Genomic DNA, 19,329 nt, shown 5'->3' with positions numbered 1-19,329 from the left:
GCCGTCCCGCCGCCGGCGGCACAACCCCAGAGCCCTTAGCTGTAGAAGGAAATAAATAAATGTTTGTTTGTTTCTTTGACACGGGCTCTGAGGGTTGCTTTCCCCCGCGTCTCCTGGCCCTTCCCCTCTCTCCTCACACCCCACTGTGGGTGGCCACTGCTGCTTTTGGCCTTTTGGGCCTTTGGGCCTTTGGGCCTTTGGGCAGGGCCGGGGCCTCGGGAGCCGCCAGGCCGGATCCCGGCCCTTCTCCTGCAGAAATCCCGCTGCCCTGCGGGCGGGGCGGGCAGCAGGGACAGCCGGGCCATCGGCAGGGACGGGCTCAGCTCACCCAGCGCTCCTCCCTGTCCACCCGCCCTCACCTTCTGCTCCGCTCCCTCCACGGCAGCCTGGGCAGCCTCGCTCCTGGGAAGGCTGTCAGGGAGCACAGAAATGAGTGGGGACATCCGAGCTGGAGACAGGACTGGGAGTAACAGGATTCCAGGGAAAGAGCAGGGGGAAGGGGAGAGGGGCTGAATGGGACTGCTGGCAGTGCAAAGATCCAGAACATGAGGAGGTGCCCGAGGTACTCAGCCCTTCCCTTCTGGAGAGCACTGGCCAGACCAAGGAGGGGATCCCTTCAGGAGGAGCCTTGCAGAAGCAGGGGAGCAGGTGTAAGATATCGGATGCAGGTATGTCACAAGGTATTCCACTGGTTTGGAGCACCCACTGGTGTCCTGCCAGACCTGGAAAGGAATGTTGTCTCCAAGATGCATTAGGCTGGGGGCATGTGGCTACTTTCACATGCCTCTTTGATGCCTCTATATTGAGTCAGAAAATGGCTTGGACACCTCATGGGTGGTTTAGCACCTGATGTGACAAGGTGGTAAAAGGTCTCAGACAAGTGCTCAGGGAATACCTGGTCACCAGCACTGAGATCAGGAAGGAATTTTATCCTGGGACATATTGATATAAACCTGGGGTTATTTTAGCTTCCTCTGCTGGACTGAGACTGACCACTGCTTAGGCTTCTTCCATTTCTTGGGGCTGGGTTTCTGTCCACTGCTCATGCCCCATGAAGATGGCCTCTCATGCCCTGCAGCTTGGGAGAGAATGGCTTTTTTTTCCCCATGGTGGATAATCATGTGTCCTCAGGTGGTTTTTTTTTACCTTCCTCTGCAGCACTGAGCAATGGCCTGTTGTCAGGGCTCCTTTGGGCCATTTTGGCCAGGTACTTCTGTTCATCCTCTACAAAGTGTCCTTTGTGGCTCACATCTTTGGGGAAGAAGCTTCCGAGACTTCTGGGTGTGCCCCAAACGTGGCCATACCAGTCTACTCTGCCCATCTTTCCTATCTCTCAACAGTGTTCTAAATCAGTCCAGATCAATAGCAAGGGCTAGCAAGGGATGGCCAGGGATGCTGCTGTGCAGGGTTTAGAAAGGACTCTGTGGCAGCTCCCCAGGGCCCCCTCAGCAAGTTCTGCCACTTGGCACCAGAGCAGTCTTCTGTGCATATGCTTGGGTCTCTAAGGGCATTATTCCCCATGGGGATGAGGCACCAGAGGAAGGCCATCACCAGTGCCAGCACTCTCTCTGTCTTCTGGTCCATAAATAATTCCTTGTAGACTGTGTTTCCCAGAGAAAGGGGAACCAAGTAATTCCTATTCCTGCCTTTGTGGATTTATCGGTGCTTTTTGGCTCTACCGTTGTAGGTCCCTGGCTGAACCTCTCTGACTCCTGGGCTCCACATCTGATGTCTACTGAAGCAAAAAGGTCTTTTCTCTATGTTTTAGTTTTTCTGTCTTTTAATTTCTGTGTGTTGCTTCTGGTGTTCCACCGGTCCTTGGTGAAACTTTTGGAAGGCTACTATGTCAAGAAATTGGAGAGCAGTACACAAGGAGAAATTTTGCCTGATAAAATTTCTTCACAGCTCTGGACTAGCAGAAGGTGCTAAATATTTGTAACTATTTCCCAGTCTAGGCACTGGCTCTGTCACTTCTTGGGAATAAGGCATGTACCTTCTGGGCAGGGGGAGAGTTGTGGATCATCTCAAGATAATGCAACCATCTGCATAAATTTGAAAAAAAGTGTTTTTTAAAATTTTGCTGGGTTTATCCAGCTTCGCTGGGTTTCCACAGGACAACAAACCCCCACACCTCTGACATTATCAAGGCTAGAAAATAAAGCCCTCAGTCTGATGCAGGATGTGCTCCTCAAATACACACTATTTAGCACCTACCTCCTCAAGCCAGCTCAGACACTCACAGGAGTTACAACTACTCATAGCAAAGTGCTATCCGTAGACACAGTACATTATTTTTAACCTTATTTTTGACACTTCCCCCATCTATTTCAGTAGGAATTTTGGCAGCTATCAAATAAAACAGAATGATTATTGATTTAGATTATTTTTTTAGAGATGACTAATAACTAACATTAGTCTGGCAGCATTTTAGCTAACAAGTCTGATTTGTTGCACTGAAAAAAACCCCAACCCTATCTAATAAGTTTTCCTTCACAGAAGAAGCAAAAAGCAAAAATAACTCTAACAGAAGCATACCAAGCATGCTGAGCTCAGTTGAAGGTAAACTTCATTACTTTCAGGACCTCATCCAGTGTATAAAATATAGCATTTAAACTGCTGATCATCATCATGCCTCCATTCTTAGCCACGACATCAATGAAGCAGCTCAGTCTTACTAGATCCTCTCCTTTCTGCCTAGGATACTGACCAACAGTAAGCTGTCACAGCAGCATCAATGAAGAACAAAAGGGTGGAAAATGGACAACCCATAAGAAGTACAGAGAGAATAATACTACACTACCTCAAGGTCCCAGATCCTCCTTCAGACTTTCCATGGAAAAAGAGTGCAAGGGTATTGTCACAACTGCAGTGGGTCATGGCTGCAATGGGTCTGTGGATGAAGCTTCTTCCTACCTGCCTTCAACCTCTTTTTACTTTACTCTTTTTACAGCACAAGCATGGGAAGCAACATTAACCAGATCAGTGGCTCACACTCTGTAATCATTTGTTGCCTACTCCCTTTCTGAGAAGAATGAGAGTGAGGTCTGTGAAGAGGACAGCAAATGCAGGTCCAACACTGCTGCAGGTGCGATCTCACTTGTTACTCAGGTAGCAAGAAAATACCTAAAAATCAGTACTGATGCTGCCAGGAAGAGGAAACAAAAAAAAAGGCACATATCCAGTTTGCAGTTTGGCACTATCAGCCTCGTGGGCCTCACTGGCTGTTTTTCCCACCTTGCTTTTGGCACCAGGCACACGGCACCGGTGCTTTGTGCCTATCGATGGTGTGCACAATTTTAGTTCCTGATCCTCTTCTTACCTCCTAAAGCATTGCAAAGACCCACTGAGCTTTCATCTGAGTTCTAGACACTTCCTGATTTCTTCCTTTTCCCACCCTGTGCTTTCACAGCTGCCCATGGATGATGGCCACTTGCCCTCAGGTGGTGCAGAAATCAGCTTCCCCCCTCCTCTCCTTGCTCTTCTGCCATAAATATGGCCAAATCAAATAGAAACGGACTATAAACAAATGTAATTTCTACCAAGTTAATTAAGTGAATTGATGTATATTTTTAAACCACCATTCTGCACAGCATGTCTTAGTTTAAGATAAATTATGGGGTGGAGGCTTAGAAATGAGCTACCAAAACTACTTTAGTTTTAACTGCTCACCTTTCACCAATAAGGAGAGATGAATGTGAGAAGGTACAAGTGAAAAAATAAGTTTACTAAAAAAGAAAATAGCGACAACCTAGATAACAGTAATAATCACAAGGTAAAAAGGTACTGAATCCTGTGGACTCCCCAGGAACAAAGAAAACAAGATGATGGAGAAGCCCCATCCCAATACAGCAGCCTCCAAAGAAGACCACACAGCCCAGGGGACAAAGACAAGATGGCAGAGAAGCACCCCTTGGCTCAGCCTTCCCCCTGCAGTGTCAGTTCCCTGGGACTGGTACTGTCTAGGGCAGCTCCCAACCTGCAGTGTCACTTCTTCTGCTTCTTTTTGTCCAGCCAGACCCAGTTGGTTTGGGCACTGCAGTTCCAAGCTGCTGCTGCTTTGTGGGGAAAGAAAACCAACTCACTGGGCACTGAAGCCCACAGCTCTGGCCCCAACAGCTCCATCTCCATGCTGCAGCTGTGTATTGTAAAATTCCCTTTGAAACAGTTTTAGACTGAAAAAAACAGCTTCTTGGAGACCTATGCCAGGCAACTTCCTTGGCATCTCAGCAAGAAACCAGAAAGAGGACTCTGTGTGCCTGTTCCCTGTCTCTAAAAGGATCCCTCGAACCTCGCCCCCACCAGAACTTACCCCTCTAGGGTAAAACTCTCTGGGTCCACTTCTGGCCCTCAGGTCTTAAAGGGACATTAATACAAACTGCATGGATTGATGTTGAGGAAAAATTATGTACAATACACATTTTTTTTTGAGTTGCCCAAAACTCAACTTTTGAGCTGAAAAAAAGAAAATACTTTAAATACCTTAGAGCACACACAAACCAAATTATATCCAAAATGGATTGTACCAGTTAAACAGATGGTTAGATCTACTCAGGGTCTTTTGAAAATGGGAAGAACCTTGGCATATGTTCAGTCCTAGGCAGAGCTCATGTGGTATGCATTTCAGCATTTCAACAATTTTGGTAACAAGCTGAAGTTACCACAAAAATATGCAAGAAGTTTCTCTCGTAATTCAGTTATTTAAATTAATTACAGCCAAAAATCAGTAGGAGTGAATTTGGAAATAAATATTTTATGCACATGACTTGACTGCACATCCACATGGATGTAAGAGCCAACATGTCTAACAATGAGAAAGTTTAGAAATTAAGGTGTGCGGTTAGTTTTTCCTCTTCAATTCTCAGTTGTCATAGGCTCAGTCTTACCTTCTCATCCAGTTCTGACACAGCTACATGTATTTTTTGCACTCATGTGATACCAGCCATTGCTCTGCTGCTCCATATTTTGTGTTGAACTATAATCAAGTAGAGGACACCTCCCCTCTAGAGGAAGACCTCATTGCACTCTTCACCTTCTCACGAGGGAAAGCAGAAGGGAGGTACTGTTTCTTCTCTCAGGAGCAGTGACAGGACTCGAGGAAATGGCATGAAGTTGTGTCAGGGAGGTATAGGTTGAATAGAAGAATGCTCTTCACAGAGTAGGTGGTTGGGCAGTGGAACAGGCTCCCCAGGGAAGTGGTCACAGCCTGACAGGGCTCAGGATGTGTCTGGACAATGCTCTCAGGCACATGATGTGACTTGGGATGGCCTGTGCAGGACCAGGAGTTGGAGTCAATAATCCTTGTGGGTCCTTTCCAACTCAGAATATTCTGATTCTGTAGTTTCACAGAGGCACTGCAAACCTTGGTGTCCCAAAATGGAGCCCATGATTTTCAGCAAGCCCATTTCACATATAAATAGATTTAAAAAAATTGTTCCTACCTATGAATATAGTGAGCACAATATGGAGATATGGAGTGTATTTTATTGCATTATGGTTGCCACTGGAATTGCCAGAAGGGTCATTCTGCACTCTGCTCTGATGTTAACAAAGTCTCTGAATGGGAAAGGACTTCCTGCATACCCTTGTACTGCTGCAGAATAGTCAAAGAAAACTGCTAGACACCACTATTGTTAAGGTACTGCATATTCAGCAGGAGGCTACAGAAATTACCAAATACATCACAGATTTCTTAGCCAACATTTTTGAAAGTCAATTGAGTTTTTAAAGCTATAGAAAGCTATAGAATAAAATAAAGTTAGCAGAAAAATTCAACATTGGTTTCATATGTAACAGAAGACTCGACTCTATAGCTTTTTACAAATTAAAGCATCTCTCTCTGGTCTGCAAATTTACCATACATTGAATTCCACAAAAGGGAACAGTACTGCCAGCATTAGGCTTAACTTGGAGGGAACTACCATGGAAGGCTTTGATCTTGCCAGGAAGAAAGTGTCTTCAGCTTCTTGAAGAAATAGGGGATAAAAATTGCCCTCAGGCACCTAAGCACTCTGAGCAGCCAGACCTAGGAATTTCAGACACTCAAGTAGGCTACAGGAAACACTCCTCTATGATGCAAATGTAACACTCGGTTTGGATGACTATCAAGATACACCCAAATCCTGTAATACATTATGTAGCTATAGTCCCTGCAGGTTGAGGAAGCACACTTAGGTTCTCCTGGAGTGTGCCAAAAGAAAATTACTTGGAATGCATTTTTATTTTATTAAAACTTATGAGGTTGACTTTTTTTTTTTTTATTTGGGGTTTTGTTTGTTTGGGTTTTTTAGTTGTTCTGTTGTTAGTTTTTAAAATATCAATTTCCATTCTTATAGAAAAGTAATTCTGGAATAAGCTTACCTCGGTTTGTTGTCCATTTTCAGGTAGTCTTGTAGCAACTAAGCAAATTAGCTATAGACAGAAGGCAGCACATACATAACCTCAGCTTTTAAAAAGTGTCTTTTTATCAGACTAATCTGGTTTAATGTACAATTTTCTTCATATACACAAACCAGTCTTCTAGATTACTTAGGTTTAACTGCTTGACAATTAGCAACGGCAATGCTAATTAGCAATGTTTATGAAAACCACAGTTGTCAATTAACACTGTACAAGCATTTTAGAAAAATGGAAGTTTATTCATCTTTCAATGGCTCAAATAGCAAATAAAAGGACAGGATAAGGCATCAGCCAAGACAAATTTTGTGTGTCCAGTGGCTTCATAACACCTCAGTTCTCAGTATACAGGTTCCAAAGCAAAGTCACAATGTTAGTGGTTAGACTCCCTGGCTAAATAGACCCAAATGAGTACACAGTAAGATGAAGACTGGCTTATATTTGCCAGTTACATGAGTAACTTTTATTCTGCACTTGGCAGTCTACTAAATGCACATACAAAATTCCTACTGATAAATATTGAACATGACAAATATAACTCCTAAGACTTGAGTCCCTAAAACATCTGTTAGCATGGAAGTTAAATATTTGTTACCTAGTTTGCTTGAGCACATTTTAAACTGTCAGTTATAGGCCTATACATGTATAAAAAGTATAACAGTTTGTGGAATTGATCTAGCCTGTCTCACCCCAGAAGAGTCAAAAACCCTCAAACATTCTGGTATATTTTCAGTTAAGATGTAGCACACTAACCATGTGCTAATATTCTTGTTGTTCTGAAGCAATTGAGGCAGTATGCTTTTTGGGGGATTTTGGATGTGCATGTTAAACATTTCTGTGTTGCAAAGCATGTTTGATTGTTTGATATCAACATTAACTAGAAAAAGTAGCTACACTGTTCCCCATTTGAAAATCAACATAGACTAAACAGTACAAAACCTGCAAAGAGCTTCAGCATAACACACCATGTTCCAATAGCTAAGTATTAGGAACACAAAAGAAATAAACCAGAATTTCCCAGACAACATCTTAACTCAAAACACATAAGCGCTACTAGATCAGCCCCACTCCACCCAATTCCAGGGAGTTAAAACCCAAGGAACATCTAGACAAAACTCTATGTGCAAAAGGGAAGTTTCAAGGTACCAGCACGTTAAATTTTAAACAACCATTCCAGGCTTAGATGTGCCATAGGCTTATGACACCAGTCTTATGTGTATTCTGACCTTTTAGTTTTAAGATACCCTATTGTCTACCAAGCTACAGATGACAGAATATGCTCTGTATTATTCACATTACCAAATTATGGCACACATTTAAAGAACAGACACTGCTAGCAGACAGCCAGTGAGTGAAATCATCCAACATAACTGCACTCCGTAGAGAGGGCAGTCTCACACTGATGCATAGGGACAGTCTCCATGCAACAGAGTTGAAAATACACCCTTGATTAAGCAACCTGCTATGTTTGGGTTTTAAAATTAAGGCATATTCAAATGTTTCAATGTAAAAGATTACATCGCTCTTATAAGTTAATCAGGTAATGCAGAACCACATACAGTTTTCCTCAACATAGCTGTTCACATATACATTATTCTTTTCTAATTTGCATAACTCCATGGCAAAACAGCTGCATACTGCTTTGTTAGGTATCATGTTCACAATTGTAATTTTCAAGGCAACAAAAGACTAGATGAATTGACAAATACCAGTGATAAAAAAGTATGTTTTATAAGAACCCACAAAGTAATACTTCGCCCCTCTGTTCACTATTAAAGAAAAGACTACCTATGAAACACTACATTCAGAAGAAATGTGAGAAGGTAGGCAATTATGAAATGGACTGAACTTTGCTTCTCTTGAAGCCACATAATTTGTTTTCAGTGAATTTGACTTTCAGTGCAGCTCCAAATCATGCTCCTAGTGGTACATTACATTTTCCAACATGTTAGGGTAATTTCAGTCACTTCAGCCTTCAATGGCATGCTTATAAATTATGGTTTTTATTAGTATGGTCAGGGTAGGAAAGGAATCCAGCTTTTGATTATAAAATGCAACATCTTTCTCTGATCCTCTTAGCTAGGCTTTTTCTTTTCTTCTTCCCATTCTTTTCTTTGCTGTCTTCCATTTTTCTGGCTCTAATTTCTCTCATTAAATCAAAAAACACCTGAAAAAGATATAAGAAGGAAAATGCAAAAACAAGTCACAGTCATGAATTTAAGCTGTCACTGACATCCACTTCAGTTGTTTCAAATCGAACCAATTACATGCAACCAGTTTGAGCAAACAAATATTAATCCAACAAATCTGCCACTGGTTTTGAGGGCCAAGTTGAAATAATGCAATCCTGCTTGTCTCATGGCCTCATAATGTTCCCCTATCTTCTGATAGTTGCTTATGAATCCTGTTAGGCAATTTTAAACAAGAATTGAAACAAGGGTCTCATCACCAGCCAAGATTTTCAGATGATGTATGTACATACTACTGAGGAAACTTAAGAAACCAGTTTATCTTTTGAGTATTTTAAGTGATGAGCTGCAAAGGTTAAAAAAGTGCAACATCCAATTTTAGAAACCTATTAATGGAGCAGTAGCATAGACTGAAATGTATGTATGGTATGTTCCATGATGCAAGTCTAAGCACAAAGTGACCAGGGGAAAAAAAACCCAAACTCGGCATTTCCTTTAAAGCAAAGTTTTCAATCATACAACTACATAAACAATTTCTTACATCAGGTAATCTTGGCTGCAGCTGCCATATTACAATCCTAAAGTACACAAGAAGTTCACTTTCACCAAATGGTTAGGACAAAGTTGGAGATACACCACTGACTTAGATAAAAGAGATCCTACTGACAGACAGTTAAGGCTTTATGACTGGACTGCTTAAAGCTACTTTACTAATTTGAATAGCAGATTTTGACTTGACTTACAGAAGGTTACGGCAAATAATGTGTATATCTTTATAATTTTACTGTAGGAAATCAGCTCAGCAATTATAAAACTTCTCGCTCAGGAGAGAGTCTCTAGATGCCCTATCACCCTGAAAATGCTAAATCTCATCTGATCTTGGAAGCTATGCAGGATCAGGCCTGGTTAGTAGTTGAATGGGAGACTACCTGGGAATACTAGGTGCTCTAGGCTTTTTTCAGCCCTGAGATGAGCTCAGTTGGTCAGAGCATGATGGTAATAACATGAAGGTCATGGGCTTGATCCCTATATGGGCCACTGGCCTAAGAGTTGGACTCACTGGACCTTGTGGGTCCCTTCCAACTCAGAATATTCTGACACTTTAAAATTTGAACTAAGCAATACATCTGTGTCAAGGGACTTGATCCATTTCTGTGAAACACAGACAGTGCAGCGGCTGAAAAACTCCTCTACAGAGCTTTGAAAACAGTAGGCTTTTATTACACTAATTGCATATTGACTGTAGGAAAAGTATCAACCTTCATCACATGAAATCCAAAGAAAATCAATCAAACTAAACATTGCCATCAAGAAATGAGATTGCCTTTAGATTTTTAAATGTGTGCTAAGTAGATTTTTAAATGTGTGCTAAGTTGCTTGTATTTAAATCTGTGCTAATGGCAAGATGCAACTATCAGCTTGCTTAAGTACTGATACTGTAAAACAGTATTTAGCTGTCTGGGATACATAACCTTCTGAGAAAATGTTTAGTGGGTCACCTTTGCCAAAATGAGTGGAGGCTGGCTGCGTTTTTTCAAGAGAATAAAATCACTATTCTAGAATTCAGAGAGGCCAGATTTCTTGCACAATACTAACCCAAGTTTGTGTAGCAAACTCCAAAACTTCATACGCTTTGAACAACTAAGAATACCCAGTATTCATTTGTGCCAACGAGGCCTCATTTATGGCCTGTCAAACCTTCAATCTATATGACACATGCTAACCTGGATCCATTATGCCATCAGCTCCAAAAAGAAACCTGGAGCTCTCTGGTAGCTTACCATGTATGTGCAAAGGCTACTGATCCAAGAGCTATTGAAAAAATATATTACATACTTTTTTTTCCCCAACTGCTAAGCAATAATGAAGTGGAGTTGAAGAGCTGGATTTTTACAACTGTAATAGATGGCTGTTAATTGCAATTATACACCAAAACTAAAAGATGTGTTAGTTTTTATATATTAAAAAAAAAAAAAAATCAGAGCTTTATTCAACAGTGAGGATGACTTCTGGTGTACTTGATTAAGAACTTTGCTGTTCTGTAGGGTACCTCACTATAGTACTGAACAATCATTTTCTTCAGTAGGTTAACTGACAGAACTCAACCAACAGTTAAGTTATTGCAAAAGACAATTTGCATTACAGCTCTCATGCTGTAATTGACAGCTCATACATATGTATTTATATTAAAGAATTTTTCACCAAGTGCAAGGTGCAGCATCTGGATCAGGGCAACCCCAAACATGACTACAGAGTGGGAGATGAACTCGTTGAGAGCAGCCCTGTAGACAAGGACCTGGGGGCTTTTATGAATGAAAAGCAGGTCATAATCTGGCAATGTGCACTCACAGCCCTGAAGGCCAATGGTATCCTCAGAAAGAGAGGGTTGGCCAACAGGTCCAGTTGGTGATTGTCCCTTTCTCCTCTCTTATGAGAGCCAGCCTGCAGTGCTGTGCCCAGGTCTGGGGTCCTCAGCACAAGAGAAAACATGGACCTGTTGGAGTGGGTCCAGAGGAGGCCACAAAGGTGTTCAGTGGGCTGGAGCAGCTCTACTATGAAGACACACTGAGAGAGTTGGGGTTGTTCATACTGAAGAAGAGAATGCACCAGGGAGACCTTACTGCAGCCTTTCAGTTCTTAAAGAAGGCTTATAAATAAAAAGACCATCTTTTTACACAGGCAGCTTGTGATAAGACCCTCGTGGGAAAAATTTTGAACTAAAGTGGAGAGATTTAAATGATCAATTGTAAAAAAAATCTTGACTGTGAGGGCAGTGAAGCACTGGAAGGGGTTGCACAGAGAAGTTGTGGATGCCCTTACTCTGGGAGTGTTCAAGACCTGGTTGGATGGGGCTCTGAGCAACCTGATCGAGTGGTTAGTATTCCTGTCCAAGGCAGGGCAGTTGGAACTAGATGATCTTTAAGGTCCCTTCCAACACAGACCTGTGATTCAATGTGGGATCAACTTTGTCAACAGCTCTGAAAGGTTGGCACATTGCACTAAACCTTATTTCTTCTTACGAGTTTCTGAACCAGGTTTTATCTCTGAAAACTCATGAGGCACTTCTGGGCTTTTCACAGCTTTTTGGGTTCATCTGTTCTTTATCAAAACAACATACAAAGAGGCAGATGGTTAAATGAGGGTAGGGAAGGCTCAAATTCTCCCCTTATTTGCTTTTATAAGGTGTTTTATTCTGACTGAGGGTCAGAAAGTATTCTTCACTGTTCAGAAGCCAACTCTCTTCTAGTTACAGAAAACGCAGTATGAAGTCTAGGCCAAAGGAGCTGACCCAAGAAAATTTTATAAGGTCTTGTATCACGTCTTGGATAATAATGATTCCTTGCAGTTTAGAATGGGATAAACATGTTATGCCTAACATTTTCACCGTTCCACAAGGAGTCACCTACTAATGCACTCCTGGCAAGCCAAGGAAGGAAAGTATTTGATTAAAATGCTGCAAAATTACTGCTAAAATTAAGAACTTAGAGTATGACCCATGAAAAAGAGGGATAAAGTGAAAACTGATGGACAGATTGTTTGAGGCTAGTTATTACCTTGTCAACATTAGCTCGTGTTTTTGCAGAAGTTTCCACATAATTAACATTCCACTGATCAGCTCTGTTTTTCGCTTCCTCTACAGAAACTTGCCTTTTATCTTCCAAATCTGATTTATTACCAACTAGCAAAAAAGGAACATTCTCATCTTCTTTTACTCTTAAAATTTGCTCCCTGCAGAAGAACAAAAAAAAAAAAAAAAAAAAAAAAAAAAAAAAAAAAAAAAAAAAAAAGGAAAAGAAAATGAAGCTTTGCATAGAGTACCATTCTTAGAACACAAAAAGAACTCAGACTAAATACTTTTACATCTTACAGTGAAAAGCCACTTATTCCTTTTATGTAGTTTATATAACAGGAAAGTCTTAAACTTCATTATGACATTTTACAGAATGAAGACAGAAACAGACAACTAGTCCTCGAGGAAGGAAGAAGTTGAGTCAGTAAGAAATGAAAAAATAGAACAGGATTAGTTTAGGTAACAATTTATATTAATAATTAATTCCCTTTAACAGTGTTATTTGAGAGCATCTACCATTGTCTTTACATTACTGTGCTTGATGGCCATTTTTAAGCTACCCAAGCTGCAGTTTTACAGCTGATTATTTCCTAACAAAATGTGCCAATTTAAAGCTGATAAAATGGTTTATAGCATATCAAGAGAAAATCTCTTCCTTTCGGTAATCTTTCTCAAGTCAATTATATTCAGTTTCTCCAGAGATCTTAATTTAATTACAAATCTGTGTGCAGACACAAGCTGTATATGCATCAGATTTTGAAGGACAGACAGTTTTACTGTTTTAACTGCTAGGATGAAAGGTTTAAAACTATAAATAAAACTCAATACTACAAAGAGTTTGGTAAGCAAGTCTTCAACACTTTAAAAAAATAGAAGTTTTATTCTAACTGAAAAAAAGTAACAGGAAGAAAAGTTGTCTCCAAATATGAATATTCTGTATTTTATCTATGAAAAAAGGAGTATAAAGTTAGTTGTGAAATGTAGCTCTTTATCATGAAGCAATTCTGAAAGACTGACAAAAAGCACAGAAAAATAAATTTCTTTCGATGGTTGAGGTGAAACCAAATTTAAAGTTGAAGGGAGAGAAGCAAAACACTGTTAGGTAACTGATAGTCTAAAGGGCCTTGATATGGTATACAGCAGGATGCTCACATTACAAAAAGCTCTGAACAGCATGCAGTCTTGTGGAGGAAGCCTACTCACAGAGCTGAGAAACTGCAGATAGTCCATAGGGTTGTTTTTTTTTTTCAACTGTGCATTTGAGGCTGACTGTGACACCACATTTATGTATGGGGTATAATTAAAAAGCAACACTTCTCCTCTTCCACACAAATACTAGTGCAAATGTTTTAACAGAATCTACAGCTATCTAAAAGTAGTTTGAGTAGCCAGAGGATCAGGAAAGTGGCCGGAAAAAAACTCAAGTGTATCACGGCAGAATCTGTCTAAATAAGATTTCTGGTAAAAACTAGTAACTTTCAACACTAGTTATCTGGGCAATGCTATACTGGGTTGGTGAGACAATGTTTTGTTAGTGGTGGGTCTATAGATGTGGCTTCTGTTAGAACCTGCCAGAGGCTTCCCCAATGTCCATTACTGGCAGAGCCAATGCCAGCCAGCTCAGGGACAGACCCACTGCTGGCCAAGGCCAAGCCAATGGTAGTAACACCTCTGTGATGCCTTATTTAAAATTAATACTGCACAGGTACAATTGCACTCAGAGAGGAAAGGAGTAAAAATATGCAAGAGGAACAACTATATAGATACTAAGGTCAGTGAAGAAGGGGGAGGAAGTGCTTCAGGCACCAGAGCTGGGATTCCTGTGCAGTCCATGGAGGACACCCATGCTGGGGTATGCTCCTAGCAGGGATCTGTGGGCCCCTGGAAAGAGGGGTCCATGCTAAAGAAGGTTTACTGGCAGGAATTGTGACCCTGTGGGGGACCTACACTGGAGCAGTCTGTTCTTGAAGGACTGTAGCCCATGGAAAGGGACCCATGCTGGAGCAGTTAGTGAACTGCAGCTTGTGGGAAAGACTCGCACCGGAAAAGTTCATGGAGAACTGTCTCCCATGGGAGAGACTTCCTACTGGAGCAGGGGAAGGACTCCTCTCCCTGAGGAAGATGCAACAGCAGGAACAATGTGTGATGAACTGACCATAACCCCCATTTCCTGTCTCCCTGAGCCACCTGCCCCCCTGGGAGGGAGAAGGTAGAGCCCAGGAAAGAGGGAGGGGTGGAGTGGAAGGCATTTTTAAGGCTAGTTTTGCTTCTTATTATTCTGCTCTGTTTTTGATTGGCAATAAATTCAGTGTCTTTCCCTAAGTGGTGTCTCTTTCGCCTGTGATGGAAATCAGTAAGTGCTCTCTTCTGGTCCAAAACTCTTCCCTGTCCAGCTGAGGATGGAAGAGATAGAGGGGCTTTGGTGGGTACCCTGGATAAATGCCAGATCAAACCACCACAGTTGCCAAACAATTTCACCATGCAAAATGTTAACCTAACAGCAATTCAGATTATGATATTCATATTCTCCTTCAAGCCCCTTCTGAAGATTAAACAAGAAATATCTAATTAATGATATGCCAGCTCAAAATATAGAACTTAAAAAACCCCCACACTATATGTGAGAGCCAGACCAATTCTACTCAAAGCAAGGCCAAATTTTAACAAACAACCTTTCAAGTATTTAAAAGTATAGTCATTGCAGGTCTGTATTCCATTGACAAAATTACTTGGAGCAATGGCATTTCAGAGCATACCAGGAACACTATTGAATTGCAGTAAAAAGCTCTCCTTTTGAAGGTCTGCCATTCCAGCAGAACAAAATTCCATGAAAACAAACATCTGAGTTCTTGTCACTTTCTTTAATATTTGGCTCTTAAGTAGTTGTCTTAGGTTACAATGTAAGATGTAATCAGAAGTATGTATTCTACCACCATCTACATAAGCTGTTAAAACCAGGGGGTAGTGTTCTCATCCATGACTCATTCCTGGTAACTCTCTTCTGCTAATGGGCCATCAAGTCTCACTGCATGACTCATAAAATTGCATCATCGCATTGTTAAATGTTCCGCTCAGGGGGAACATTCCTACCTGGATATAATCTGAGGTTTGGAACACCATTGGCAGCCCTACCTACTGAATTCCCAGACAACAGGAGCTCCATAAGCACCACTGGACCTTTAGAGGAAGACTTCTACAGGACCACCACTTCAACAGAGCGACATGTATCACTCCAACAGTACTGCAGCCACCATTTAGTTGGACTGCTACCACCACCCTGACCTAGAGGGCCTCAGGTTGTATCCTCTGTCAGTTTAAGCCAGTATTTTCTGCCTTTATTTTAATTTTCCCATTTAATTGTAGTTCTGCCTTGGAATCTTTCACTGGTTTACTTTCAAACTAGTAGAGTAGTATGCCCCTAGACTACTCAACAGTGCCAAAGGTACTTTAACTGTACCTTCAAGAGATACTGATTACTTTTACACAGAGCAAAAAAAAAAATTCTGAGTTGCATTTTAGCATTTACTCTTCAATGGTTCACTTTCATATTTGGATTGAGGAGAATTTTAATATCTTTACTTCAGGGGATTTTTTTCTTTCATTTTTCCTGTATCAACATGTAACTCTCACCTTTACTGGAGAGTAGGACTTTTTCTAAGGCCAAAGATCATGTACTTTGAAGCACTGGCATGATTTCAAACAGATTTGAATAGGCCATCTTGCACTCGAAGGGAGCTGAACTATAGTAAACTGTCCTCCATGATTGACAGTACCCAGCATAAGCCTGCAAACAAAAAAGGCCTGCTCTTCCCTCCCTCAAAATATATAAACACTGACATACAGAAACACAGTTTTTTTAAAAAATACCAGAAAATGAAAATTAACTTTCTCCCCTCTCCATACCATTAGAGATATTAAACATATGCTGCTACTTAGTGTTAATTAAGTTGAACTGTGACAGCATCTCTAAGAAGACTAATTTCAGTGGGATGCAGATAACTCCTTTTTATATTTGTTTTCTTAATTTTCATTCAAATATTATGGCCCTTCCTATTTCACTACACTTTGAACTGGTAAAACTGTTTCCTGACACCTTTTGTCTTTTTTCAAAATAGAGTAATGAGTTATTAAAATGTTTTCTCTCTCAACTGAAATTAAACACCTATAGTATATTCCTACCTGTATAATATTCTATTACTCTCAGAAGAGTTTTAATATGATGTAGTCTGTGGTTGAGACAATGATGAGGCAGCTGTCTTCTGAATGTTGCTGTGTATCTCCTCTGTGGCAATAGCCTTTCTGGTATTCAGAAACACAGCAGCTAAGACATCTGAAGTGGTTCAGAGAGCAAAGGCCTGGCAAGGCATCTGTTCAAAATACTATGTGACAACAGTAAGAGCTGCCATCCAGTCTGGACCATAAAAAGGATATTACAAAACACACACACAAAAAAAATCGCTTTCAATCATCTCAGTGTAATTAGAATGATTTTATTGCCTTGTAAATTACCTGAAGTCTGCAGTTGCTGCAAAGGATTCCAGCTCTGTAATAGAGAAGACGCAAAGAAAACCTTCTCCACTTCGGAAGTAGTTGTCTCTAATTGCAGCATAGTCCTCCTGCCCTGCTGTATCCAATATATCAATTTGGACTTCTTCCCCATCCAGAACCACCTTTTTCCTGTAGCTGTCTGCTTTGGTGGGCTCATAGTCTTCAACAAACTAGAAAAAAAAAAAAAAATCCCTTCATGATGTAAAATCAAGCCTGTACAAGACAATGGCTTCTGTTTGCACATAAGGATATAACAAACATATTAAATGGGTACTGTAACTAATAACTAAGCATTGTGCATTTAGGCCTGTGAAGTAATCAAAAAACTCCTAGTTAAAGGAGACTCTTCATCAGCCTAAACAGTTTTTACATTTTTTGCTTTCCTCAGCCATTTATAAGGATTACATAAGCCACATTATAAGGAAATGTAGAGGTAATTTCAAAACATCAGGGTCTGTGCACTACCCAAACCTCTTCTGGTTCAAGCACAACATCTGTCTGTGTTCCATTATGGAATCAGGTAGTTCTGAGTTTGGATATATTTAGTATCAACTTTTAAAGTACACTGAATTCTTAACTTCTGACTTTTATTAAAAAGGGATGACCTTAACTGGGAAAAAAGGAAAAGAGAAACTGATTTTCTTTCCTCTCTTCAACAGCAGCACAAAAAACATAGAATAAATTAGTTGTTTCAGGTACCATGCAACTCAACTAAGTGAAGAAGCTTTGACCTATAATAACCAAGCTCTAATAGGTCTAGTGAGCAATGCAAAAATATTCCAGTAATATGACAGAGTACCTAACAGCCGAGAAGTCTGAAAAAGGCCAAATTTTATCTTCACAGGTACCTCTAGAGAGCAAATCTGTAATGTCAAAACATGTTTTTGTTCTACTTAACTGCCAAATTTCGTATCACATCACATACATTTAGACCCTTTCAGAAAATAATTATACAAATGTAGCTTAAACAACACTGTAGCATGCACCTCCTGAGTTAATTTCTACCACAGACTCTTACCTCATCATACATAAACTGTAGTGTTAAAGCAGATTTTCCTACACCACCGCTTCCCACCATGATGACCTTGTGTAAAGCCAACGAATTCTGCCCTTTAGGTTTATTTGCTGCCATCTTTGGATTGCAGAAAATTCACAGGTATCAAATGAAAAAACCTAGAAGAAAAATATTTCTTCATTAGTTTTGTTTTCCTTCTCCCACATGAAATGATAAAATGGGTTTTTTTCAAATGCCTACATATTTAATGACTTCATTTCAGTTCTGCTTTAGTGAAAACTACCTGCTCTTTCACGGGAAACCGTTCCACAAGTTATATTGAGCTCATCTTTTTTTTTTAATTAAGCAAAGAAATCCTTCACCATTTGGAAACAGCATTTTGGTATGTAGTATTTTCTTTTGGTGGCGCAGTAGGTGTCAAGAATTCTTGATAGTTTACTACACAAAAACTGAAAAAAGAAGCCACAGTGAGTCAACACCATATAAGAAAACATGATATGACAGCTGAGCTGCAGGGGAAGGAAACAGACTTTTGAAAAGATTTCCAGTTTAAATGGCAAGCACTAAGACACAGCAGCAAGGATAAGCTAGAGCACTTTTACAGGAAAAGGAAGCAATCTTAAAATCCCCAGTTTCAGTAAGTCAGAAACCAAAATAATCTTGTTTATACAGAGTGAAAGATTCAACTTGCTATGAATGTAATTATTTAGTATATTTAGAGTAGTTGTCTCAGTCCCCTGATTGCTTGTTTAAACACAAATATCTGCAACTCAACACACCAAATAGCTCTATGACAGCTAATTCACATTGTTTAAAGTACATGTGCCCAAGCACAAAAAGTAGCAATTCTATTAACTTAAAAAAAATCACTCATGCTATATTTTTAGTGCATCTTTATTTTCCCACACTTTTGTTTCATTCTCTGCCTATCTCAATAGTAATAAAACTGTATTTGTGAATGCTTGCACCATTCTTAAAACACAAGAAAGTCCCTGTACAGTGACAGAATTGGCTCTCCTCCAGAGACTTAAGGTCAAAACAAGGTCTGAACTCCAAAAGAGACAATGACATCTACATTACATATATAAATACAAGAATGATTTATGGTAGCAATTAAAAACCAAATGTAACTTACATTTTTTAAATTAAAAAAACTCAAATGCTGCATATTCATGTGGCAGCACAGCTCAGTTACATGACTACCAGATAATAAAACAGCATAGTAACTTGGCATGATTACCTTCTTGCCTTTAGCCATCATGAATATTTGACAATGTCACACTAAAATTACATCCTACTGCATAAATAATTACCCTTCTGTGCAGCTTAAACAATCAGAACACAACTTTCTGAAGCACAACTTTCTTAAAACTTGCATCAAAAACTCTAGTTGGGGCCATGCACTAAGGCTTTGCTAGCAGTGATGCACAGGTAGGATACAAGCACAATGACTAAAGCTTCACTGGCAATTAAACCAATCCTTTCTAGAAGTAAAATCAACACGTGCCATCAGGGTTGTCACACTGCCATGCCAGGAAGCAGGCTGAGGGTGAGCAAGGAGAGATACGGCTGGACCAGCTGGCCAAAGGGATATCACCACACCGTGGCTCAGC

At 40.4% G+C, this 19,329-nt stretch overlaps 1 protein-coding gene across 3 annotated transcripts in view; it reads right to left on the bottom strand.

The window, feature by feature from the left end:
* Positions 1–6,592: 6,592 nt before the first annotated feature.
* Positions 6,593–19,329, bottom strand: part of RALA (RAS like proto-oncogene A) — a 30,182-nt gene continuing 17,445 nt past the window's right edge. For 2 of the 3 annotated variants that reach the window (XM_083884581.1, XM_083884582.1), the window contains exons 3-6: positions 17,720–17,874; positions 16,663–16,871; positions 12,137–12,311; positions 6,593–8,560 (exon numbers count right to left, since the gene is read on the bottom strand). In XM_083884581.1, coding sequence (XP_083740707.1) covers positions 8,438–8,560; positions 12,137–12,311; positions 16,663–16,871; positions 17,720–17,833 — 621 coding nt within the window. In that variant the 5' untranslated portion in view covers positions 17,834–17,874 and the 3' untranslated portion in view covers positions 6,593–8,437. The remainder of the gene's footprint in view (positions 8,561–12,136; positions 12,312–16,662; positions 16,872–17,719; positions 17,875–19,329) is intronic. The other variant, XM_083884583.1, reaches the window with a different exon arrangement.

This window comes from Zosterops lateralis, assembly GCF_965231275.1.
Source record: "Zosterops lateralis genome assembly, chromosome: 1".
In the NCBI taxonomy this organism is placed as follows: Eukaryota; Metazoa; Chordata; class Aves; order Passeriformes; family Zosteropidae; genus Zosterops; species Zosterops lateralis.
Note: the sequence above shows the minus strand (reverse complement) of the source record. Positions and strands in the feature narration are given on the sequence as shown.